This window comes from Brassica rapa, chromosome A03 (genome assembly GCF_000309985.2).
Source record: "Brassica rapa cultivar Chiifu-401-42 chromosome A03, CAAS_Brap_v3.01, whole genome shotgun sequence".
In the NCBI taxonomy this organism is placed as follows: Eukaryota; Viridiplantae; Streptophyta; class Magnoliopsida; order Brassicales; family Brassicaceae; genus Brassica; species Brassica rapa.
Window position 1 is genome coordinate 19,439,954 of NC_024797.2, and position 26,700 is coordinate 19,466,653.

Sequence of the window (26,700 nt, forward strand, 5' to 3'; positions counted from 1 at the left end):
CTATTTCACTTTATTTTTGAAAAAAAATTAATAGAGTTAACATTATTTTTTTTACAGAAAATGATATTATACATTATTTAATGTTTATTTATTTTAAATGTATCTTATTCCTTAATTTTAAATATGTTTTATTTAAATATATAAATTTTAATAAATTTTACATTTTTGTTTTCTTTAGTTAAAATATGTTAAACTGGTAAGAATCAGTATGTTAATTAACCTAATAAACCGATAAACTTAAATAAAAATTGAATCAATTAACTATTAACAATTTTTTATTTGATTCATATTGCTTTAGTTTTGCATTGTCAATGTACACTTACAGTTAACTTTGATAGTATATATATATATATATATATATACATATTTGTACCAAATATGATATATAAATTGATGTATAAATCTATCTGTAATTATATTTATTTTATTTTTCACTATTGTGATATATAGTTTTAATATCAAGCACCCGCCAACGTGCAGAAAATTCAGATCTTCTAATTTTCAGTAAAGTATGAAAAATATTAAGGTAATCAACAATGTTTTAGTTCCAGTGATGATGATAACAAATATAGTCTTATTGTCTGTAATGTGATTTGGTTAACTTTTCTCAATTTTTTATAAGTTCATTACGAAGTGAAGAAGAAGACAGAGAGAGATAATAAAACAACCAATAGACGCCAATCCATTGGAAAGAGTGCTTTCTAGGAGATCCCAACCCAAGTTATAAGAAAATCATCACCAAACCGGAGCTCTCGAGGCTCAAAACCATCATGTAAAATTTCAAACACTAACATTACTTTTAGGAGAGGGAGAAGAACAACAAAGGATAACCAGGCTGCACTATTTTCTTTTCCAATTTATCTAATATTAAGAGAAAAAAAAATTCACAAGACCCAAGTTTTAGTGTTGAATAATAGTAAGGTGAATTGTTTGCTAATGTTTCTTACAATCAAACAGGAGATAATGAGAGGAGCAAGTGGGTGACAGGTCGTACCACCCTGCTGCCATCTCACCAAGCAGGGTTGGAATCCTACAAATGCCTTTAATAAGAAGAATTACTAGGCCATTGTGCCACAGATGATAAAAAAAAATTAAGTTGAAGATAACTGATGAGTATTACGATTCTGAATAAAACATTTATCATTTTTTTTTTTTTGAAAAACAGATGAATTTTGTCGGCCAATTATGTATTGGCAGTATCCCCATATTCAATAATTCAACTTTCCAAATTTGACTTACAAATAAGAAATTTGTGAATTTATGACACGAGTGAATTGGATATGAACAGGAAGAAATAATATTTTACCATTGAATTCTGATCAATTAAGATTATTTATTTTTAAGATTTTTTTATAATTTAAATTAGTATTTAAATATCTAGATGAAAGAAATTATAAGTTATTATTAAGCTACAGAAATGGTATATCAGTATCTTAAAAATGTTGCTTCAAGAAGTTGTAGTAGGAAATAGTTTTCATAATTTATGTCTCATGTTACAATATAAAAAACTTGCCCTAACAATAAATAAAATTAAATAGCCAACTAATCATGGCAACTACAGCAAATGTAGTTGGACACATTCTCATGATGTTAGAAACTAACCACTACAATCTAAAAATAGAAACAAACTCATAGTTGGACTGCTTTTAAATATGTACATACGAATTAAAATATTTACATTGTAAAACATACATTCTAACTCATTTTAAACTATATTATTAATCAATGATGGGGAGTTGCAAAACATAAGTAATTGAAAATATAAATTTGTTGTGGTGACAAGAAATTATCTCCAAAATATTCTAGGTAATAACAAATATAAATTTAAAGGCTTATAATACATACTGATTAATAAATTTTATTTAAAAAGAAATTATTATTTAGCTAAGAAGATTATCATCAAGAAAACATAACTAAGAGCAATTTTAGTGTGACATATTCGAAGCTTTCTATGTATTCTAAACTCAATTTTAGTATTTTGGCAAACAAATAAAAAAAATATTACAAAAATGAGAGAAAAAATGTTATATGCAACAAAAATCAGAGCATGTCTCTCCTAAAATACTATATTCTACACACTAGATAGTTTATGAACACAAAAACATTGTACAATATTTGATATTAACATAACAAAATCATTAATATAATTTAAATAGTAATTATCCGCGCGTAGCGCGGAAAACGACCTAGTCAGCTTTTAAAATCCTTAAGGAATCGGTTACCGTTCTCGGTCATTAATAAAATATTCAGAAAAGTGAAGTTCTCCTCATTTCATCGGATGCTGGGATTTTCCTAGTTGTCTCTGAAGTATCTAACTTCCGATGAACTCCTTGAAACTTATAATTATCACTGTCAATAAAGTACTAGACAAACAATAAAAAAGATGGATTCAAGTAACCCTTACCAAGAAAAGCTCCAAGAAACTGAGCTGTACTCTCGCCCATGGTTGCCGCGACACCAAAAGGGCCTGGCCATAGCACCACACCCTGACCGGAAACATCTCTAACAACTTAGCCATAAGCCGCAAATATTTTATTCATGGACTTGCTTTTTGCTTGTGACATTGCGAATAGCTATCCATTCATGTATTGAAAAAATAAAATATTTTTTTTGGTTTAGAAATTAAAAAGAAAAATAGTAAATTAATTAATTTTGTTAATATTATCAAATAAAAAAAGTTTGTTAATACTCTCAAGTCAAGAATAAAAATTTTAATTTATCCAAAATCAATTTTCTTGAAATAAATAGATTGCGTATATCCATCAATTGTTAACATGTTGAACATTTTTTTTTAAGAAAAAGATTTCTTATGTATAATTTTAATACTAGTATATAAACTATTTTATTTTTGATTATTTTAATACTAGTATATAAACTATTTTAATACTAGTATATAAACTATTTTATTTTTGAACAGAACACACGAAAATGAACATATCATATATCAAGTTTCACAGTAAATTGGAATCAGTAGCTGAAACGCATCATAATTTCAAAATGGACGGAGAGTATGTAAATACGAATGTGGTTTAAACTTTGGTTTATAAGATTTGATTTGTAATCTCTTCTACTTATTTTTTTTTCGATATTTCTACAGCAATTAAGGGCCTGACTGGTTCAAACGCAGCGGTTGCGGTTGCGGTTGCGGGAGTTTGTGGATGCGGGCGGTTGCGGTTTCTAACGGTTTTAAGAGATTTGTACGACTGGTACTGCGGTTAAAAATTGGTGCGTTTGCGGGTGACTTATGACTGGTTAACTACCAAATGCGGTAACAGTCAAATAATAAATTAACAATATTTACATTTAATATAATTATAAAAATATCAAAAATCATAAAATTATAATAAATATAAAATTTATATTTAGAAAGTTATAATTTTAATTTTTGAAAATTTATTGAAATTGTTTTTATTATAAAATTTTATAATATTAATTAAAATAAAATAGATATATTTTAATATTTTCATAATTTCAATTTTAAATTTTTTATTAAATATTTTTTCTTTGTATATATATTGTTTTAAAAAAAAGAAAAAAATTTTACCCTCCCGCAACCGCCCGCAACCGCAAACGCTAGCTGGAGCCAGCTTTTGAATTTATGAGATTCTGAGCGGTTTGAAGCGGTTTAAGGCGATTTGAGTGATTGTTGCAAACCGCCGACAACCGCTACCGACCGCAAAAGCTGCGTTTGCGGGTGGTAGCGGGAAAACCAATCGCCACCTAAGTCGTATTAGCAACCAGCAATGATCCCTAACCTCCCAACGTATATGAACCTAAAACTCCCAACTCCCAACTCTCACAAAATTGAAAAAAAGTATGGCAAAGGCTGAGATGGTAGAGGATGTAATTTTGTGACTAAACTGAATAATACCTTTCAAGTGAAAGAGTAGAAACTGGCCGGCATAAGCTTTAATGGGCTGACATAATTTCTGTCACAAAAATACAAGCCCTGCTCGGAACACGCAAGCCAAACTAAATTGTGTTCAGACTTCAGACGTTTGTCAGAACTCAGAACGTCATAGCTTAGTTGATGACATATATCTTTGATGGGTTCGACAAGAAAGAATGGATCATTTCTGGTTTGTGAAATATGAGATGATGATCTAGCATATTAGCTATAGTTTCGATGAGAAAATAGATCGCTTAGCCAAAAACAAATGAACTATTTCGAAAGTTTGAGATAAAGCTATTATGTGTAAGAACCCAAAAGATTCGAACCTACTCCATACCATTATGAGAGAGACTCATTCTTGACCCCCTCAATTTTCGAAAGGTTACAACAGTAATGGAACATTGTAGATTATTTCGAAATTCTTATATTTGGACCAGAATCCGAACCCTAAAAAAGAAAGCGAAAGCGACTTAAGAGTTGAGCAGGTTCATGTAATAAATATTGGGAGTAAAGAACAAGACATCATCACTTCTTAAAATTCTACAATATCTTTCAAGATTTTCCATTACAAGCCTTGCCGTTATGCGGTAAAAATAAAAACAAAAAGCTTGGTCTTTCTTCAAACACAAAGATTCACTGTCTGAATCCGTGGCAGAGAAGCAAAGTAGATACCAAATTTAGGACAACTCGGCCAGCAAATTTTAATAAAATGGTCAAACATACACAGCGAACTCTACCACCCAACAGAATTTACAGATCAACATCATCTCAGCCACCAAACTTTAACCTGCATTGACCATACCTAGGCCACCTCTCTATTGCTCAAAATTCAAACGCAGATTGGGTACACGAAATGTAAAGCCTTTATTGCCTTCCTGCTGCACCTAAAAAGATGAATGAAACACTTCAGAGGGCTTAGCAATTTACAATGAATATTCCAACTTATTTCTTAAAACCACCTAATTAGGTAGCAAAGGAGCTTCACCATCCTTGTTTCTTCAAGCTTATGAAACCATTCAGATCTTCTGCCTATGTCCCTCATAGATTCCTTCCATTTCATAGCCAAAGTCAGATCACAAGAAACACTAAAAGGCTTACTTCTAGAATAAAAACCCTGACTTTTATCAAGATCAAAGACAAACAAGTGCCTGTGTTACACACATGAATGTATTTATGAAAATGCAGCCTCATACTCCAAACCATCCATAAGCACATCAGTGATAGATACTGTATAAATTCTACAGACTTTGGATTTTGAATAATTAAGAATCATCAGCAGCTATATAAGTGTTACATGTAACAAAGGTTTGATCTTTATAAGAAACAGACAAGTGAATGAAACACAGATCTGGTTCTTACACTAACAGATCTCAACACAAACTCTCTCTCTCCCTATCACTCTTTTAAATATCTTCATCATCTTTGTTGTCATTGTGCTCAAAGATCAAAGACGCAGATCGGTGCAGTGGAGATCGTCTGCGCCTACGAATAAGTCAACGCCATCCAACGTCGGAAAATTAAGATCAAACTCAAACGGCGGTTTCCGCCGCGAAGACGACGAAGCTATGTCGTCTCCGTCGTCAACCACCGACGATGACGAATCGCAGTCGCTGCGGCAATCCTCCGGAGCCACCGGCGGAGTCCTCGGATATCTCTTCGTCGCCGCCTTCGCCACGGAAGAAGACGCTGGTCTCACTCCGCTGCACGACTTAACGGTGCTGCTCATGCTGCTACTCGCCGGCCGGCTGATGATAACAACCTCCTGCTCTCCGCCGTATAACCGGTGGTCCATAAAGGGATCGATCTGGTTCCGATGATGGAGTGGTTGGAGAGGAGAGGAAGGAGAACAGTCGATTTGGAAGTTGGTCTTGGCCTTTGGACCGCGGAGGTTACGAGCGGCTGCGTCGTAGGCGCGTGCGGCTTCCTCGGCGGAGTCGAACGTGCCGAGCCAGACTCGGGATTTTTTCAAGGGGTCACGGATCTCGGCGGCGAAACGGCCCCAAGGTCTCTTCCTAACGCCTCTGTACCTCGGCTCCTTCACGGATCCGGGAAGGGCGGGTGGAACGGCGGAAGAGCCTCTCCCTTTCCTCATGGTGGGAGAACCAGAAGTAATGTGATTGAGAAGAGATCTGTGTGTCTGAAGTTGATGGAATGATGAGGAAGATGAAGCAACTCTTCAGCATAAAGCCATTTATTTTATTTTTTTATTTATATAACTTTCTTTTGAAATTTTATTCAACTATATATTTTTAAATTATTTTTGGAATAGTTTTTTTTTGTTGTGGCGTTTATTTTCCAAACTCCGATTCTATTTTCCTTTTACTTTAGACTTTTATTCGATTATTGAATATAACAATTTAATTATTTTCGGTTTATTACAGAACTTGAAAGACTTTAAAAGAGTTCACAAGAGATATGTCTCGAAATGCGAAGAAATTTAAAGCAAAAGAGGGTAAGCACTTGCTCTCTGTCTTGACTCTGACCACAATACGTACTAAAATAAAAATAATCCTCTTTGTTTATTATTATTATTAATTTATTATACTAATCGCATATCGACTCTACGCATAATGACCAAAACATCCTTGTCTACTTATTTTATTTTGAATTAATAATATACTACGATATTCCTCGAAATTATTAATTTATTTAAGTGAATTGACCACCCTACACGAAAACGAGACATGCTTATCGTCATCAAACTCATCATCACCTCCCCCTCTCCCGTGTGAAAAGTAAATGCTGTTGAGGAAATGCATCAATGCAGAAAACACATAGTCGTTGTTCGTATATACTGGATTACTTCTAAATAAGAACATACATTTAAACAAAAAAAATGAACTTGCTCACCTTTTATCAAAAACTAGTTTCATAATAGCCACCTGAGAGATTTGATGAGTAGTTTTAAGTGTTTTTTTCTTGTGGTTTCATCGCCCGTGAATCCCAGAATATCTCAGCTTACGCTCTACAATGAAATCATCAAAAGACCATGTTAAACATTTCTTTCATCTTGAATGACATAACAAAGTTACATCTACGTTCTTCAAAGTGTAAATCAGAGTACTGTAGATTGACTTCTGTATTAGTTCTCTATTTTCAGGTGTCATAAGCGAAAATCTTACTGTACAAACAATAACACCAAGACTATTAACTCATATCGTCACAAGCTTGGATCAGGCTGTGAGTTAGACACTCAAATTCCTCGAGCAAGCCGCTTTTACGAAACTCAGAGATCAAAGGTTGACCATCACTACATCAAAACCCAACACTTACACATGAGAAGAGTATACATTAGATCCAGCAAAGCTCACCAAAACTACTCATAACACGGTTCGGAGCAATGGTTTTGCTTCATCAATAACTGATGCCGCTCTCTCAGCAAGCGAAATACGCATTGCCAACACCAGTCTCCTCTACTTCACGTCCGATACGAGTGAATATTCCAACTAATGCATCTAAACTCACTCCTTGCTCTCCCTTTATCTCATGTGCCTATTACAAACAATCAGACCTTATTTACTACATTCCGGATGCAAAGGCCCTACTTATGAAGGTTCGTGTACTGGATCCCTCGGTCTGTCTCTCAGTCTGCTCTCAAGAAAGTATCACGAGCTGGTCTAAGTTGATATACACATCTCAAACGGCTTCAATATCAATTAGGAGGCAACTGGGACATAGTCTACTTTTGCGGAAAATGGTCTTTTTCAACATGAACTTTGCCCGTCGTGCCTATTTTTTTTCCGAACTTTATAATAGTGCATATTTCATACTAAACTAAGCAAAAATTCAAATGTACTACATGAACTTTAATGCATCGTATCTTTTCATTCCCAGACTTGTAGTAGTGCATATTCTATACCAAACTAAACAAAAATTCAAAAATACTACATGAACTCTTAAAATCGTGCTTCTATATATATTGACCGTCAAAGGTATTATTCATCTGTTAATTTATCAAAACAACGTCAGTTTGGATAACATCTATAAACCAAAATAACTTTCTTGTATAAATTGTGTAAACATTAACTTATATATATTTTTTAGTTTAATCAAATAAATGTTATCAAATTTTTATTGTTTTAATTTTATCAAATTAATCTATAATTACGTATGTTTTTAAATTTACCTTTAAAAATTATTATTTTATAAGTTTAAATTATTTATTATTAATTCAAATATTTAATTTATGCTTGTCCACCAGTGTGAGAGTTTGAATCTCCCAAAAAATAAATTTTAACTTTACAGAATTTATCCAAGATAACAGGTTTTTGATAAATTAATGGATGACTAATACCTTTGACGATCAATATATATAAGCACGATTTTGAGAGTTCATATAGTATTTTTAATTTTACAGAATTCATCTAAAATAATGTCGTTTTGATAAATTAACGGATGAGTAACACCTTTGACGATCAATATATATAGAAGCACAATTTTAAGAGTTCATGTAGTATTTTTGAATTTTTGTTAGTTTGGTATGGAATATGCACTACTAAAAGTTCGGTAATGAAAATACACGATGCATTAAAGTTCATGTAGTATATTTAAATTTTTGTTTAGTTCAGTATAGAATACGCACTACTACAAAGTTCGGGAAGGAATAGGCACGACGGGTAAAATTCATGTTGAAAGGCCAACAAAAAGGATATGCTTTCACCTTTACTTCTCAAAATCGGTGGTCTTGTTCCTGATAACCGAAGCCTACGCTACTTAAAGCAGGTGTATCTTTCTTAACATTAACATTAAGTAAATTTTCAGTTAGGAAAGTTGTATGTTACACAACGAATTTTCAAAAGTTGTTGAATTTTCTTGTACCTAATCAAAGTAAAGACTCAATATTTGGAAACTAAGTCGTTCTTAATCACTTATTGGACAAGCAAGTTTTTGATTCTCTGTACATAGCTTAAGTAAGACGCAATGTAGTGGAAATTGACTAAACCATTCGTAAACAAAGTCTTTTACTCTTTGCGTTCACCGTCAAGAACACTTACGTGACTTGTAAAAGTTCAAATTCATTTTATGTTGGACAACTGAATGACAAAAGGAGTTTTAGAAAAAGCCCAAAATCAAATCTGGTGAAATATTAGACCATCTCTAATGGTTTACTCTATTTTAGAGTAGTTTTCACTCTAAAATAGTGTTACTCTAAAATAGATTAGAGTTTTTCTCCAACGGTTTACTCTATATTTGACTCGAAAAATATTTTTTCAATTTTATAACTAATATCTTTTACTTACAAAATTTACAAATTGACTCTTTATATTTTATTTTTCACAAAATTTTCATAAATCATATATTTATATCAAACATTTATTATATTAGAGTTTGCATTACATTTTATTAATAACATAATACATTTTAACTTAAACATCTCCATTAGTATATATTTCCCACAAGTGATCAATTAACGCATTTCAGAGTATGAAATGAATTTTTTTTATCTTTGATTTTTTCTAAATCGACCAAAAAAACTCTTCAAATCGAATATTATCATTCTTTCGTGTCTGAATCTGTGGAAGTGGAACTTCTCTTCCCACTTTTGTTGGTGCGCTAAAATCAAATTCATCCTCATATCATGTTGTATAAAATTATACATGTAATCCATATGCATTGGTCACCAATATATTTTTATATATTTTAGTTACATATACATGCATTAAAAAATATTTAGTTTGTGACTTGAGTTCAGAGCAAGATTCAGATGTTCGTGAATATTTTCAAGAGGAACAAACACGAATTTTACAAACAGACAAAGACGTGGTCAACAACATGAACAAGAAGCTACTCATTCGATTACCTCATTTGGACAATATTTTAACAATCTTGCTCGATCTGGAAGCAATTTACCAAAAAGTAAGTCATTATTATCTATGGTTTTAATTTTATTTTGAGTTGCTTATTTTTAATTTTAGTATTTGTTTTTTTTTCTAATTTTAAAAAAAAAATTTAAAATTTTAGTGTCTATTTTCTTTGGCTAATAATAATAAATTTTAAATGTTTATATATATTGTGTTAAACATAATTATGTGTTGTTTGCATAATTAAATTAAATAAATAGTTACAAAATAAAAAGATTGAAAAATAAAAGGACTAAAGTATAAATTAAAGAGTTCCACTCTATAATAGAGTAAGAAATAGAGTTACTCCAAATATAGAGTAAGAAATAAAATTACACTTTTTTAGAGTGGGATATAGAATGTGACTGGAAAAGGTTTTACTCTATAATAGAGTTTAGTGTAGAAAATAGAGTGGGATTAGAGATGTCCTTAGACGAACTAAAAGCGCAAAGCTATGAATCACTCTTTAGAAAAAGTGTAGAGTTCTAGAAAGAAAAAAAAAGTGTAGAGCTAAGACAATCCCCAAGTAATTAATTCAAGATATAAAGTTAGTGTATTCTAACTCCGATTTTCAAAAGGAAATTACACAAGAAAATATCCAATGTATTAAATCAGATACATAATATACAACAAAAGGTATTCTAAACATGGGGATTAGGAAAAATGCTATTGTAAATCTTTAAATTATTGAAATTAAAGTTAGACCGTGCTCTAAGAAAAAGAAAATTAAAACACACAAGACAAAATATTTCATTTCACGAAAGAAAACAGCAATGCGGTATATATCGCTTATTATAACTGTTACAATACTATGATTTGGTAGAAATGTAGTATTCTAGCTAGGGAAGTACTTGGTTGTCGAAATGGCCTCCATTTCGACTTGAACAACCAACATATCATTTCTAACGAAACCCGTTGATGAATCTCTGAGATCAGAAAGAGGCATGAAGTCAGCGTATCCCCACCCAATATTCTGTGGACTGAACCAGTTATCCACTGCCAGAACAAAAAGATTCACATATATGGTTAACGACGTTAGAAATTAATCTCACACTTAAAAGCAACATTATATATGAAACATCAATTGAATTTTAGATGAAAACAGATATAAGAAGACAAAAAAAAATCTCTTACGTGGACGTTGCACGATATAATTGGACTGGCCTTGGTTAGGAACACGAAGCATGGCTCGAGCGTAAATCTTGTCATAAGGCTTAGTTTTTAGTAGCTCTTGTGGCCCAAGGTTAAGGTAAAGCGACAAATTTTTGCCTTCATGAGCGCCAAAACCATTTCGAAAGACTCGTAAATTCCTAATCATCACCATGTGAAAGAAATTCTTAAGTAGTTACTAATTTAATATCTAGTACACACTTAATTACACTTGGTCTTGGTTACTGTAATTAACATTTGTGAAACTCACCAACTTATTCCTCCGATGATGAACTCCTCTGATAGGTAATCGCTAGGCAGTGTCGAGAATCCCTGAATAAACCAAGTGAATCTCTTGTTTGGGAAACTCTTGGCGACCGAGAAAAGTTCTGACTTTTCAAAGATCGGTGGAATGGTGATATCAACGCCAAACTCGCATTGGTCCATATCGTAAAGGTATCCATTTTTCAGGTTGCTAAACGTAGAAAGGGGAAGTACCCTAGGGAACCCCCACATCGTTTTGTTTATAGTGAATTGCCATACATCGGAATCTGCATGGCAACACCACACCACATAGATAAATGTTACTGTAATGTAACTATATAGAAAATGATTTTTTATTATTGGAAAATCTCAAAAAACTAAAATGTATATAAAACTAACAAACCTTGGATCGTAAAGTACTTCTTCTCTTTCTTGTTGAAGACGTAAAACCTAAGATCTGCGGGAACCACTTGACGTGGAGAGGTGAGAGTAGAGCTGTCTATGGCGACATATAGAGAAATATACCCTGTACCACTATCGTTCCTGTTCCCCTTCGGGTACACAACAAGCGTCCTGTTTATCAATTCGTATGCATCAATTAGTATGTTTGAAATTATCGATAGGAAAGATTTTCCAAACAACAATCTATAACAGATCGGGGTATGGACAAAAAAATTGTAAACAACATTCAAAATTTTCCAGATGTCCCGACCCTGTCACACCCTAGTACAAACACCCTAGGTGGTTAATATTTGGTAGAGATTATTTAAGCTTGATGGACAGGTCACAAGTAATATGGTTCCGGATCTAGGTAGTTTTTAATTAATAAAATAAAAATAAAAACAAAAATGGTACGTACCAGTTGTATTTACCGACCCTAAAAGGACGTGAGTCATATCTCTCGGTGTAGGTAGACTTCATGAGTGTGCTGAAAGACTCTAATTTGAGAGAATAAGACGACGGGGGACGTAATCTGAGACCCTTCACTGTGCTCGATAGTGAGACTTTACTATCACGTGATGATATTTGAGTGGGGATAAGTTTCTGAGAACCACTCACCACGTTTGGGACTGGTCCTGCAAAAGAAGAGGTGATGAAGTGACAAGACAAGAGAGAAATAATACATAAGGTATCTATGTAGTAACTCATCATGTCAAAGATTTGTGGATTAATTTAGTCTATAGAGAGGCTTGCTCGTGATATGGTATGTGTGTGAATACGTATATATATACGGGAAAGATGGTTAACTAGATGCTTAGGGAGGCAAAAAAAACTAGTGAGCTTTTTGCATGATTTAGTTTTCTTTGTGCCTAGTGTACCACTTGGTAAATTAAATTTGAAATCCAAATCTGGTTATAATGATGCGTTTACTTTTTATCATTGACATTTGAGGGCTTGCTAACTTTTCAGTTAAGCTGGCATGATCAAATCTCTAACTAAAATCAAGTTCTTGATTTTGGAAAATAATGTTATTATCCGGAGCCAACTTTTTTTAAATATAAAATATGGTGAATCCGTAGTTATCATCTGTTAGCATAGGACTCCACTTTTTTTTTGAACAACAAAAGAAAATACTTCTTTAGTTAAATGCACGTACTTGTGAAACTAAATTATCTCTCTAAGCTACACACATTTAAAAACCTTTGTTTAGAACGTATAACGTTAGTTGTCTATAAACCAGGACGAGTTAGTTTAGTGGTATACAGCTTGCGGCTGCAAGTATGGTTCCGAAGTCGATTCGCACTGGCCATCAAAGCTTTCACATGGGTTTTCCGGTCCGAGTAGATCAACACGTGGCCTGATCCAAAACGGTTGCTAAAGACTCTAAGCCTACTACGTAGCTAGTCTGAATCTACGATGTAGGAAACTCTTTGTAAATATAAAAAAATACAAGTGTTCTGCAGTGCAACTTATATCCGATTTTAGGGATACATTTTTATAAAATGCGAGCTTTTATTTATCTACTCCCTATGTTCCTAAAAGTATAAAGTTTTACAGAATTTTGATGTTCCAATATATAAGATGTTTATATTTTTTTAGGTAACGTTTACTTTATTAAAAACTGTGTATCTAATCATATTTTAATAGTCTATTTTATAATTGGTTGAATACAATTAATTTATAGTTTTAATGGTATTTTTTAGATAAAAAATAGTCTTTTTAATATATGAATTTTTATCTAAACCTCTTATATTTAGGAACAATAGGAACAGGAGTATTAGATTGACATTTATTAATCACGGTCGTGAAAATCATGGTGGACGCGTTGAACTTGGCTAAAGTTGGCCAAAGTTCTGGATTTTAACTTAATTAACCTTTTTTTTTTTTTGTAAAAGGGCATAACTTAATTAACTTCTACCTTCTTTTGCTCTGCTTAACGCTATGTTTGCACAAACTTTTTCTGATCTAAAAGAAATTGTAGTCTTAAAAAATGGATACTTTTAGAAGAAACAAAAAGGAAAAAAAAGTTATTGTGGAGATAAAAAGCAAAGTTGTATTTCAATAATCATACCCCATTATTATTGTTTACAATAATAAATATTTCATCCGTTCCAATCGATGTTATAGTTTTTTCACACTTATTAAGAAAACATTTAAAATTATATTTTTCAATACATTGTTTTTTTTAATTAATTATTTCCAATAACTTTTAACTAATGAGATTGAGAATAGTTAATTAAGAATATTGTTTTTTTAATTAAATATTCCCAATAACTTTTAACTTTTAAAATTGTATTTTTCAATACATTGTTTAAATTGTATTTTTAACCAAGTTGCTTTGGTCTAGTGGTATAAGAACTCCAGCTGGAGTGTCCGCCCTTGGGTTCGAACCTTGGCCACTACAGAATTTACATAAGGGCTGCAGCATCCGAGACCGAAGACCGTTACACGGTGAGCCACATGGTGACGCCCTGGCAGCGTCCATGCTCACTTCGGTCTCTAGTCTAGACCACCTCGTTAGGGCCAAGATACTCGGTTAGCAAAAAAAAATACATTGTTTAAACATAATTGTATTTTTTGAAAAATACAATTTTTCATTAATTAATGTATTGATATTATAAAAATATATATTTTTTTGAAACAATTTTTTTTCTAAAAAATTATGTATAAGAAACAGAGAGAGGGAGTAATACATAACGATCGATGCCCTCTTATTTAATACACTTGCATTCAGGGGCAGATCCACGTTAAGCAAGAGTGGGGCATGTGCCCCATACTGATTATTTTACTTTCCGGAGGTAATACCGTAATAGTTGTTGCTGGTCCATTGGGTTTGTTGATTGCCCGTGATATCAATAGCCCTTAGGAATTAGAGTTCAATTCCCACCCACGTTCATGAGTCCTGTGTTTCACATTTTTATTTTTATTATCATTTTCTCTTAGCCATATCTCATATTTTCTTTTCCTTCATCTTTATATTATAATTTCTACTTGTTACATTTTATATTTTCAATATACATCTCTTTATCTCTCATTTTTTGTCAATATGTTATTTGAGAATCTAATAAATTAATATTTTAGAATCATATTTTATATGAAGCTATTTTATTACTATATATGTTGGTCAAAAACCATTTTTTTTTTTTGAACTGAAAAGGGTTAAACCCGGGTCTATTAAAGACACAGACCTAATCCCCGGGTGGAGGTACAGCCCACGGATAGACCCTCTCCTGGGCATTCAAATGAGCCGAAAGCAATAGCCCATATCCGTGTGGCCAGCGGGGTTCGAACCAGGGTTCGTCGTATTGGGTTTAATCCCTCAAGCGCCACTGAACTACCACCACTGGTTAAGGTCAAAAACCATTTTAAATTAAAGAAATCTACACATTAATGAAAATAGTTTTTATTAATTTTTTAAAAAAATCAGAATTTAAAATAGTTATAAGTTTATTTTTTCCAAATAAAAGTTGCATAAATGTAATTTTATTTATAATTATTTTAATTTTTTGTTATGTTATTTATTTGTGCCTCATACAAATATTTATTCTGGATCCGTCCCTGCTTGCATTAAAGCATTCTTACGTCAAAGAAGTCGTCGACAAATTTGTCAAAGAAGACTATTTTATTTAACTGTCAGATCTACGAACTCACGTGTTGTCTCCTCTCCCTCCGCATCCAACGTTAATAGCTAAGAAAGTCCCTTAAGAAAGTCATAGCTAAAAGTCATGACAAATTTCAAGTGAATAAATCACAGCTCCCATCTTATAAGGATAGCGGATCTAATTTGGAGATACTAGTACACATTTGAATGAGTTATGAGTATGAGATATGAGTTCACATTCTTTGAAATGTTTTTTTGGGTTCAAATTGATTTGTTCAAATATAATTGGCTTTAGGCGAAAATTCATTTTCAAAATAGTTAGTGTATGTTTTAAATAATATTTACAGGTCTTTTATTAATATAAAAATCAGATATACAATAACGAAACCTTGAGAATATTTCAAATCAGATACGAAATGCTTTACAGAAACTAATCTAAACCTGAGAAAGAAAATCCAGCGGTCTATTTCTAAAAAAACAGCGGTCTAAAAATGCAATTAAGAAAAATATCCAGCGGTCTAGTCTAACCCAGTCTATAATCCAAACCGGCAATTATAGCGATTAAAACATAGAGAAAATTACGATTAAAAATCCATTGTAATCAACAACAAAAATCCATTGTAAATTTGTAATCATGTGATTGCATGTACTGATGTACATTTTGTGAATGGTATACACGCGTATGCATGGATCAGCAAATGTATTTTACGTGTGATTTAATTTGTGCATGCTGGCATAACATTTTATTGAATAAATGGATACAATTAAAAATATCATTTTTTTTTAAATGCAGAAGAAGCATTTTAGTAGAAAACAGTAGATTATCATATGCTCTCTCTTTTTCATGCATGCGCGTGTATATAGACACAAAAGTACATGCAAATTTCTGCTTTAAAATATGACTATATTATACTCTGATTCGTGCATAAAAACGTCAGTTAAAAAAGAAACAATAGCCTGATGAAATAATTTCATAAATTATAGCATTGACAGAGGCACCTATCACTCCTATCAACTATATAAGCCTAACACCAGTCTTTGTACTCGACACTTTCATTCATATATATAATTTCAAAAGATGAAGAGTTACTATACATACACCATTTATGTTGTTTATCTCTTATTTTGTCTCTTGATCACATCGGCCTCTGCACAATCCCTCATACGACAATCCACTGATGACCGAAACACACCTCTACAACGTATGCATGCAATAACTTCTGCTCTGAGATTCGAACCCATATTCAAGAAATCCATGTATTTTCTTTTACTCAAATCCTATGTTTTGTCTCGAAGCAGAGGAGAATGGAGCAAAAGCAGTCTCAATCCTGGGAGAAGCGCATTACTTGGATAAAGATGACCTAGAGATTTCCTCAAGTGATTACAAAGTCTCACCTTCAAACCAAGTGACGGGTATGAGAAGTCGTCCTCCAATGTCTTACTCTCTCAAAATGGAGTCTTTCAACACGCTCCTTCAGTCAAACAACACAGAGAGATACGAATCTCGTCCTTTTCCGGTTGGTGGATACAACTGGTATGTTGGTATTCTGATATGAGTTCTCCAACAGATTCCTCTTAATAATTTTATACACCTTAAAGCAAAAAAAAAATCCCCTATATATTAATTGAGAAACATTTGAAAAGATGTAACCTCAATTTTGTATTAATTAAAAAAGACCCCAATGCATAGGTGGCACTCAATTAGATAGTCAATTACATTCAATTGAAAAATAAGTAGGTCCACATTCGATTTTTATATGTTGTTAGATACATAAGTTGGTCAAACTATATGATATAATGATATGATATGATATTTTCTTTCCTTAAATAAAACCTACGGAATTACCATAAATGACTAATATATATATATGACAATTAATGATTTAAATAATAAAGATTTGATAACAATTTATATCTCCTCCATCATTTTTTGTTTAATTTTATATTATTAAAATAAATTAAACAATCAAATTAGCTATAAAAATAAAATTTAGATTTTTTCGTATATGTTATATTTTGAATTTTTAAAAACGACAATAAATGACTAAAACTATTAAAAATTAATGATCAATGGTTTAACATTTTTATTATAAGAAGATACACATGATTTTTAAAACATATGAGTAAAAAATATCATTTAATAATAAAATATATATATATATATATAGATTAAACACTATATACCATAAGATTACATAAATATTTTAATATTAAAACTTTCAATGAATTTTCAAGAACATTTATAAATTATAAACTTATTAAAGATTTCTGATTGAAAATTTTGTTATCGATGATTTAAATATTTTGTTATAAAACGATATGAATGATCATAGAACCGTATGATTATAAATTCTTATTTAATAAATAACTATACAAAATATATTATTCTTAGAAAAATAAGTTGGTCCTTCTTAACTTATATTACACTTTTTATTAAACTAACTATCGAATTGATAAATAACGTACCAAAAAATGTTTTGCACTCTCCTTAAATAAAAGCTACGAAATTACCTAATATGATTAACGTATATGTGAAAATTAATTATTATGATTAATAAATATTTGATAACAATTTTTGTATCTTAGTTCTTTTTTTTTTAATTTTATGTTATTAAAAGATATTTAAAAATCACATTAAATATATAATAAAACATTTTATTTTCTTATATGTTATATTTTGAATTTTTCAAACGTCTATAAATTATTAGAAATTTGAAGATCCTCACTCTGAAAATTTTGTGATCAATAGATTATTTGTTTCTCATAATAAGTTACAAATGATCATAAAATTGTATTAATATGAACATTTATTTAATATTATAAGAAGATACACATGATTTTAAAAATATATATATAGATTAATTATACTATAACCATAATTACATAAATATTTTAATATTAAAACTTTCAATAATTTTCAAAAACATTTATAAATATAAACTTATTAAAGATTTCACATTGAAAATTTTGTTATCGATGATTTAAATATTCAGTTATAAAATGATATGAATGATCATAGAAGTGTATAATTATAAATTCTCATTTAATAAATGACTATATAAAATATAATATTTTTAGAAAAATAGGTTGGTCCATCTTAACTTACATTATATTTTTTATTAAACTAACTATCGAATTTATAAATAATCTACCAAATTTGTTTTGCACTTTCCTTAATTAGAAGCTACGAAATTACCTAATATGATTAATGTATATATGAAAATTAATTACTATGAATAATAAATATTTGATAACAATTTTGGTATCTTAGTTATTTTTTTAATTTTATATTATTGAAAGATATTAAAAAATCACATTAAATATATAATAAAAACATTTTATTTTTTCTTATATGTTATATTTTGAATTTTTCAAAACGTCTATATATTATTTGAAATTTGAATATTCCCACTCTGAACATTTTGTGATCAATAGATTATTTTTTTGTTATAATAAGTTACAAATGATCATAAAATATAACGCTATGAATTTTTATTTAATAAATATTCAACTAAATAATATATATATATATATATATATATTATATATATAATATAAATACTAATGATTTAAAGTAACAAGATTGGCTGATCAATTTAGTCGTCCAGTTGAAATATTTCAAAAGTATGTGAAAGACTAAAGTCAAAGTAAATATGGATTTAGAATAGTAGTTATATTTTACTAACCGAAATACCAAAAAAAACCGAACCGAACCGAAACCAACCCGATATCCGGATTGAACACCTCTAATCCAAATGAAGCCAAACTATTGTTTCATTCTCCAAAATATAATAAAAATAATAACTTAATCCCGCGCAAGGCGCGGATCTTATCCTAATTATACTATTAAAACAGAAACACAACTTTGGACCCAACTTATTTGTAGGTGAAATATTTTTCAAAAACTATACACTATACTAATGTTTTTTTTTACTGCAACCTTAATATCAAAATCAATTTACCCAAAAATCTAGTCTAACTATGGTATGAATTCAACTAACAAATTGACATCAATTATTATACTTTCCATAGTTATATAAATAATACATAATTACTTAGGTAGATGTGGTCTGAATGTTAACATCTATACATCGTAAATTAACTATGAACAGGATCGTATAGTCAAACTTCAAATGTTAATTTTTAAAAGTGGAATATGGTAAATAATTCAATAATATAGCTATGTATATTGAAAGCATATAAACGATTGCTACTTTGTATAAGAATGACTCTCTTATTTCTTTAGGTTAAAACTCTCTCAAACCTCACAATCTCGATTACATCCCTATCATTACTCGATGGGTATATATATTAAGCTAAACAGAGGATCTAATCTTAACAACAAAGATACTGAAAGTGTAGTAGATAACTCCTAAAACATCTCTGATATCTTTATCTTCAATCTCGGATAGACTAGAATCTTCTGTAGCTTGAGTCGCAAGTCTTCACTCTTGCTCTGTCTTCTTCAAGCTTAGCTCAACAATCTCCCCTGTAAGCTTGATCTTGACTTGCGCCAAATCAACAACTCCAATGAACTTCCTCATTTCTGTGAACTTGACTCTGCCGAGAGCCTTTGTGAGGATGTCCGCCTTCTGTCTGCTTCCAGCTACGGCTCACGTCAACCTGCCCTTCTCTACACACTCACGGATGAAATGGTATCTCCTGTGAATATGTTTACTTCGTCCGTGGAAGACTGGGTTCTTAGTGAGTGATATCGCTGACTTATTATCCACTCGAATGATCACTCCTCACACGCCTTTCCTATGATCTCACTCAACAAATCTCCAAGCCAGATTGCTTGTTTGGCTGTCTCTGTGGCAGCCATGAATTCCGCTTCACACGAAGATAAAGCAACAGTCTCCTGCTTCTGTGAGCACCAGGTATGGGGCTTTCTAGTAAAATATGCCATGTCACACTCCTTCCGTCATCAACATCTACATTCAAAGAACTGTCACTATAGCCCACTAGTGTTGGCATCTTGCTAGTGCGTCTGTAGGTAAGTTCGTAGGTGGTGGTGCCTCGCAAGTATCTCAGAACATGTGTTAGAGCTGCGTCATGTGACGCCTTAGGATCAAGCATGTACCTACTCAATACCCCTATGCTGTAGGAGAGATCAGGACGAGTGTGAATAAGATAACGTAAGCACCCGATAGTTCTCCTGTACCTTTTCTCCTCAATAGAGGCTTCTTCAGGTGCTTTGACAACTTCAGGTTCATCTCCATGGGCACGCAACAAGAAGGCATTCATCATCCCTGTCTCATACAATATCTTATTTGCATATCTCTCTTGTCTTAGTGTGATTCCATCATCATGTTGCACTACCTCGATATTTATACACCTTCTCCTCACTTCCCTTACCACGAAACTTCAGGTTGTTGGACATAGACCTCCTCCTTAAGATCACCGTGAAGAAATGCGGTCTTCACATCAAGGTGGTGAACTTCCCACCTGTTTGATGCTGCCAGTGCGATGATAAGCCTTATAGTCTCTATCCTGGCAACAGGAGCGAATACTTCATCGTAGTCCACTCCATGTCTCTGTACGTACCCTTTGGCAACTAGTCTCGCCTTGTACTTGTTCACGCTTCCATCTGGATTACGTTTAACTTTGAAGACCCATTTAAGTCCAATAGCCTTTGCCCCTGCAGGTAAGTCAACGAGGGTCCAGGTATGATTCTTCTCGATGGAAGCTATCTCTTCTCCACACGCGTCCACCCAAACTTCCATGTCTTGTGCTTCAGCAAAATCCCACGGTTCCTCATTCAAGGTCATTAGAAGCCACTCACATTCTGTCTCAGACAACAGGATGTAGTCTGATAGGTACTCTGGTGTTGTCTTGGTTCTTGTGGATCGTCTCAGTTGAGGTTGATCTTCTTCTTCATCTGATACCTCCACAACTTCTCGTTCAGAGCTAGCATCTTCATGTTCGCTTAACTGCTCAACTTTCACTGTTTTATCGGCTTCTTTTTCTTCTGAAACAGACTCAACTTCTCTCAGACCCCTATTACCGTACTCGCCAAGGTTGATACTGAACGTCCTATCTTCAGTCTCCTTTGATTTCTCGTTCCATTTCCACCCTTCTTCCTCCATAAATACCACATCTCTACTCACTGTGATCTTCTTACTGATTGGATCAAGCAGTCGATAAGCTTTGCTCCCAGGTTCAGTACCAAGATGCACTAACGGTCGAGACCTATCATCCAGTTTCTTCCTGTGCGGAGATTCAACTCTAGCATATCCGATACATCCAAACACACGCAAGTGTCCAATGTTTGGTTTGCTCCCCTTGTACGCTTCATAAGGTGTCATGACAGGTAAGGTTCGTGTAGCGCTCCGGTTGATCAGATACGTTGCGTGTCTAACAGCTTCTCCCCACATGTTGTTTGGAACTCTCATGTGTTTCAGTATGCTCCTCGTCATCTCTAGGATCGTCCTATTACGTCTCTCTACTACACCATTTTGCTGAGGAGAATATGGTGCAGTGAGATGCCTCTGGATTCCATTCTCTTTGCAGTAGGTATTGAACTCTCGAGACGTGAATTCTCCACCTCTATCGGTTCGAAAACCTCTGATTGAACAACCTGTTTCTTGCTCTACTGATGCTTTGAGTTTCTTAAACTTTCCAAATGCCTCGCTCTTCTCCTTGAGCAACAGGGTCCACATATATCGTGTGTGATCATCGATAACCACAAAAACATACCTGTTTCCTCCTGGCGTTGGAGGTGCGATTGGGCCGCAGAGATCACCGTGTAGAAGTTCAAGTTTCTGTGAGGCTCGGAACTTTGTTGCCTGAGGAAAAGGTCTTCTTGATTGTTTTCCAAGCAAACATGAGACACACGTTTTCTTTGCGACTGTAAACTTTGGCACTCCTGAGACAAGATCCTTGTCGAGCATTAGCTTAATGTTGTCAAAGTTGATGTGTCCTAGCCTCGCATGCCATGTGTTGGACGTAGTAGTCGTAGCAACCTGAAGACATCGCACACTTTCTACCTCAAGCTCAACTTTGTACAATCTGTTTCTTCCTCTACTTGTTCTTACCAACAATTTTCCCTCTCGATCAAGCACATCCAAAAGACTATTCTTCATTTTAATCTCACATCCCGCTTCAGTTGCCTGCCCCAAGCTTATGATATTGCTTCTGAGAGCTGGAATGTAGTACACATTGGACATCTTCTTCCTCATGCCACCCTCGAAGACAAAGTTAATAGACCCCTTACCTTTTATGTCAATACGGGAGTCATCTCCAAATTTGACTTTACCCGTGATCGTCTCGTCCAATGTGGTGAAGTAAGACCTATCTCCAGTCATGTGGTTACTGGCTCCATTGTCCAGATACCACACGTTGCTCTTGTCCAGACTTGTCTCGAAAGTGTCGAGCTTGACCTTCTCTTCATTAAGAAACACAATCTCATTTAGCATCAGCTCCTCAGCTTCATGTGTGTCTTCTTCTTTTGTCTCCTGCACATCCTGGATCAACTTTAGTAAACGATCAGGACAGTCACTCGCATAGTGCCCTAGTTTGTCGCATCGGTAGCAAGTAATTCCTGTTGCATCTCTTGCGGTACCGAATCGTCCACGGCCTCTTCCTCTGTTTTGAAACCTTCCACCTCGACCACGACCTCTATTGTTCCCATTTCTTACGTATTGTTGGTCAGTATTAGCATACATAAGTTTGCTCTGCTCTTCCCCTGGTTCTTCTTCTTCACTCACACGTTCTTCATACGCCTTTAGACGACCAACAATATCTTCGAAACTGGTCTTCTTTAGATCCAACACTTGTTCCAACGCAGCTACAATGTGTATGTATTTCTTGTGAGGAAGACTCTTCAAGAATTTCTTAACCAGTTTGGACTCCTCAATCTCTTCTCCTAGTGACGCAGATTTTGAGGATATTTCAGAGATCCTGCCTGAGAAATCGTCGATGGTCTCATTGTCTTTCATTTTTAGTCGATCAAAGTCCGCCATGAGTGTCTGTAGGCGAGCTTCTTTGACCCTATCTGCACCCATATGTCTTGTCTTGATGGCTTCCCAGACCTTTTTCGCTGTGTCTAGCTCTCTTACTTGCAGAACAAGTGATTCAGGTGTGGATTGTACCAGTAACGCCATGGCCATGTTGTTTCTTTCATCGTCTTCTTCCTCTGTCTCAATGATATCCCACGCCTTGTGTACCTTTAACAGAATCTTCATTTTGATCGCCCACACGGTGTAGTTTGTGGAGCTGAGTATTGGACATTTTATTGAAGACGATCCCGTCTCCTTAAGTTTCGTCGTAGCAAGCGTAAGATCCCCCATCGATTCTCAATCCTATGCTCTGATACCAAGTATTGAAAGCATATAAACGATTGCTACTTTGTATAAGAATGACTCTCTTATTTTTTTAGGTTAAACTCTCTCAAACCTCACAATCTCGATTACATCCCTATCATTACTCGATGGGTATATATATTAAGCTAAACAGAGGATCTAATCTTAACAACAAAGATACTGAAAGTGTAGTAGATAACTCCTAAAACATCTCTGATATCTTTATCTTCAATTTCGGATAGACTAGAATCTTCTGTAGCTTGAGTCGCAAGTCTTCACTCTTGCTCTGTCTTCTTCAAGCTTAGCTCAACAATGTATTCATATACAATTTGGTATATATAAATCATGTAATTGTATATTCTGGCATATAATTTAGCTAACTGATGAATACGTTGGAAATTGGGATATGAAACAAGAATATGGCCATGTATGTCCTATATTATTTGGTGTACAAAATTATATAATTTATATAGTCTGATCGAAACACTAATATTAACCTTGGAAGTTAATATGAAAATGCATTTAAAAATTGATAAGACTTTTTGAAAAATATATTGATTAGAAAAAAATCTAGTCTTAAAATTTAATTTAGATTGTGCTCCACAAAATATACTATAATTACAAGATTACACAATCTTCCAAAAATTTCCGAATATATGTATACCACCCATTTTTGAATGTTTTCCTAATCATTTATATTAATTTCCAACCCCTTATATATTATTTGAGACTTTGTATTATGCCATGTATCATCAATATAATGATTTTTAGAGTGCTTAGAGAGTTAAACCGGTCAATCTACACATATACTATACTTTTCATCAGATTAATCATAAATAAATTATTCATGTACAAAAAAATATTCTATTTTTTCTTTTAATAAAATCTATAAAATTACTTAATATGATGTAAATATATGACAATTAATTATTTTAAAGAATAAATAATTGATAACAAATTATATATCCTTCATCATTTTTGATTAAATTTTATATTATTAAAATAATTAAACAATCAAATTAACTATATAATAAAATTTAGATTATTTTATATATGTTATATTTAAAATTTTTAAAAACAGCTATATATTACTAAAATTGTTTGAAACAGATGGAATATTAATTTTTTTTTATGGATCTTGTTATACAGGTCACTTATTGTGTATCCCAACGGGAACAGGGAGGATAGTGGCTCAGGGTTCATTTCGCTTTACGTAGCCATAGACAACTCGACTCTCGTTTCTTCACATCAAGAGGTTTTCGCAGATCTCAGGTTTTACGTATTCAAAAGGACCGAGAGGAAGTTCTTCACCGTCCAAGGTTCTTTCTAATTTTCCATTCTATCAAGAAACATGCAATGTGTATAAAGTAGTAACATCTATCTTTGTTTCAATCCGCAGATACAAATGTATGGCGATACAATATTTTCAAAACGATGTGGGGATTCCCTCGGGTCCTCCCTCTTGATACCTTCAGAAACCCGAGCAACGGATACCTCTTCAATGGAGATCACTGCGAGTTTGGTGTAGATGTGACTATTCATACACCCTTTCAAAGATCAGAACTTTTCACTGTCGCTAGGAATTTCCCTAACCCGAGGTTCACCTGGAATATTCAGAGGTTCTCCACGCTGCTGGGAGAGACTTACTTCTCTGATGTGTTTTCCATCGGAGGAAGAAATTGGTAAGTCCAACATTAGTTCAAGAGTAGAACTCTTTTGCTTTAGCTAGAATATAGTGGTGGTACGTAACAAATATTCCATATGATGATCAGGAATATACAAGTGCATCCAAGTGGCGCTGTAACGGGAGAGGGAAGAGCCTTGTCGATGTATCTTCTCCTTAATGCGAACGAGAGATTCAGACCCTATGAGAAGATTTATGTTCGAGCCCAGCTTAGGGTTCTTAACCAACGTGCCTCGTCCCAGTGGAGAACCATCGAAAGGCCAAGTAAAGCAAATGATATATATCAGTACTTTATACTATGGAAACATCCCTTGTGACTAATGAATGGTTTCTGTCAACTTCCTCCTTTTTTGGCAGTCGATCATTGGTTCACTGGTCCGGGATTAGGTTGGGGATACGATGAGTTTGTCCCTCTAGCTGATCTCAGGGATCCAGAGAGAGGTTATCTAGTGAATGATAAGTTGATGGTTCAAGTCGAAATGGAAGCAATTTCTTCAACCAGGTACTTCCCTAGTTAGAATTCTCTAACCAAGGAACTTGTAGCTCTATGTAATTTGCTATCTTACCAAAACCACTTAATAATAAGAAATGTATGTGTGTGCGTATCAAATAAATGTGTTCTGTATATATCAACCATCATATCTATTTTTTCTGCAATGATCGACGACGTCTACAGCGGTTCAAAATCGCAGCTCAAAATCTGGTTATATGTTTATCAGAAAAATCTGGTTATATTTGACGTTTTAGAGGAATTTTTTTGTTCCAAATTATTTGACGCTTTCAATTTTCTATGTAAAATTTATTACTAATTAATGTTTGATGACCAATGAAATTATAGTTTCTATTTTATTATTGGTTAAATTGTGGTTAGATAAACAATTAATGATGTTTTTTCTAGAAAATTAAATGTTTTTTAATCTAAGTGCACAATTCTAAAACGTCATATATATATAATTACGGAGGGAGTATTGTCCTTCTAGCATTAATTGGAAACGAAACTGACTATTTTATGACCATACTAGTGTTTTGTTTCTTCAAACAAAAAATAAAAACGCACTTCAACACAATATATTAAATATATAGCTCACATGTTCGTTATAAGAGAGGCAAAATGTAAAAAGTCACAATTTTCGGTATTACGCGTGATCGTGATTATAATGAGACTAGATACAAGTTTTTTTTTCTGAAAAAGGCGACTAGGCACAAGTTACTTATTAGTGAATCGATTCCGTAAAAGATCAATAATGTGTGTTGGTTGTAGATTATTTGACTTAACTAATTAGAACACCTAAAGTCACACCACGCTTCTTATTTATTTACATTTAGAGCATCTTTAACTCATGGGATGCTTATTATTATTATTATTATTTTTTTTTATTTTGCTGATTAAAAAAAAATTAAAACAAATCAATCGTGGACTGTCACGTGTCAGTGGAGTCCGCGTAATAGTGTAAGCGTTGATGCTTAATTTGGCAGTTTTGGCACGGGTGCTTCCTCTTTCTTGGTGGAGCTCACCCCTGTCCACC

General features: G+C 33.1%; 3 protein-coding genes and 1 long non-coding RNA gene across 5 annotated transcripts; 2 read left to right on the forward strand and 2 right to left on the reverse strand.

Moving 5' to 3' along the window:
* Nucleotides 1-4,993: 4,993 nt before the first annotated feature.
* LOC103859849 (ethylene-responsive transcription factor 7) lies at nucleotides 4,994-6,228 on the reverse strand. The gene is made up of 2 exons (XM_033288559.1): nucleotides 5,116-6,228; nucleotides 4,994-5,059 (listed from the first exon to the last, which is right to left on the reverse strand). Exon 1 carries the CDS (start codon nucleotides 5,982-5,984, stop codon nucleotides 5,337-5,339), a length of 648 nt encoding a protein of 215 aa, XP_033144450.1. The 5' UTR covers nucleotides 5,985-6,228; the 3' UTR covers nucleotides 4,994-5,059; nucleotides 5,116-5,336.
* LOC117132951 lies at nucleotides 6,171-10,806 on the forward strand. The gene is made up of 2 exons (XR_004456720.1): nucleotides 6,171-6,344; nucleotides 6,979-10,806. It is a non-coding gene; the product is annotated as an uncharacterized LOC117132951 (long non-coding RNA).
* On the reverse strand, nucleotides 9,044-15,883 carry LOC103859851. Its single transcript, XM_009137433.2, has 5 exons — nucleotides 12,005-15,883; nucleotides 11,549-11,718; nucleotides 11,153-11,432; nucleotides 10,867-11,042; nucleotides 9,044-10,728 (listed from the first exon to the last, which is right to left on the reverse strand). The coding sequence occupies exons 1-5, from the start codon at nucleotides 12,295-12,297 to the stop codon at nucleotides 10,568-10,570; spliced, it is 1,080 nt and encodes a 359-aa protein (XP_009135681.1). The 5' UTR covers nucleotides 12,298-15,883; the 3' UTR covers nucleotides 9,044-10,567.
* A 241-nt stretch (nucleotides 15,884-16,124) lies between these two features.
* On the forward strand, nucleotides 16,125-25,810 carry LOC103859852 (probable inactive serine/threonine-protein kinase fnkC). 2 transcript variants are annotated; one of them, XM_009137435.2, is made up of 6 exons: nucleotides 16,125-16,389; nucleotides 16,487-16,721; nucleotides 24,640-24,809; nucleotides 24,890-25,172; nucleotides 25,263-25,438; nucleotides 25,532-25,692. In XM_009137435.2, exons 1-6 carry the CDS (start codon nucleotides 16,266-16,268, stop codon nucleotides 25,690-25,692), a joined length of 1,149 nt encoding a protein of 382 aa, XP_009135683.1. In that variant the 5' UTR covers nucleotides 16,125-16,265. The 2 variants fall into 2 exon arrangements, with proteins under 2 accessions (XP_009135683.1, XP_009135682.1); XM_009137434.3 differs by having other exon boundaries at nucleotides 16,234-16,389; nucleotides 16,484-16,721; nucleotides 25,532-25,810.
* Nucleotides 25,811-26,700: the final 890 nt, after the last annotated feature.

Bases quoted from the DNA above. Each gene is read 5' to 3' on its own strand.
- LOC103859849 (XM_033288559.1), bottom strand. From the start codon at position 5,984: ATGAGGAAAGGGAGAGGCTCTTCCGCCGTTCCACCCGCCCTTCCCGGA.
- LOC103859851 (XM_009137433.2), bottom strand. From the start codon at position 12,297: ATGATGAGTTACTACATAGATACCTTATGTATTATTTCTCTCTTGTCT. The intron at 11,433-11,548 runs GTTTGTTAGTTT...GTTGCCATGCAG, and splicing joins GAAGTACTTTACGATCCAAG to ATTCCGATGTATGGCAATTC. The intron at 11,043-11,152 runs GTGAGTTTCACA...GGTGATGATTAG, and splicing joins ATCATCGGAGGAATAAGTTG to GAATTTACGAGTCTTTCGAA.
- LOC103859852 (XM_009137434.3), top strand. From the start codon at position 16,266: ATGAAGAGTTACTATACATACACCATTTATGTTGTTTATCTCTTATTT. The intron at 16,390-16,483 runs GTATGCATGCAA...TTTGTCTCGAAG, and splicing joins CCGAAACACACCTCTACAAC to CAGAGGAGAATGGAGCAAAA. The intron at 16,722-24,639 runs GTATGTTGGTAT...CTTGTTATACAG, and splicing joins CCGGTTGGTGGATACAACTG to GTCACTTATTGTGTATCCCA.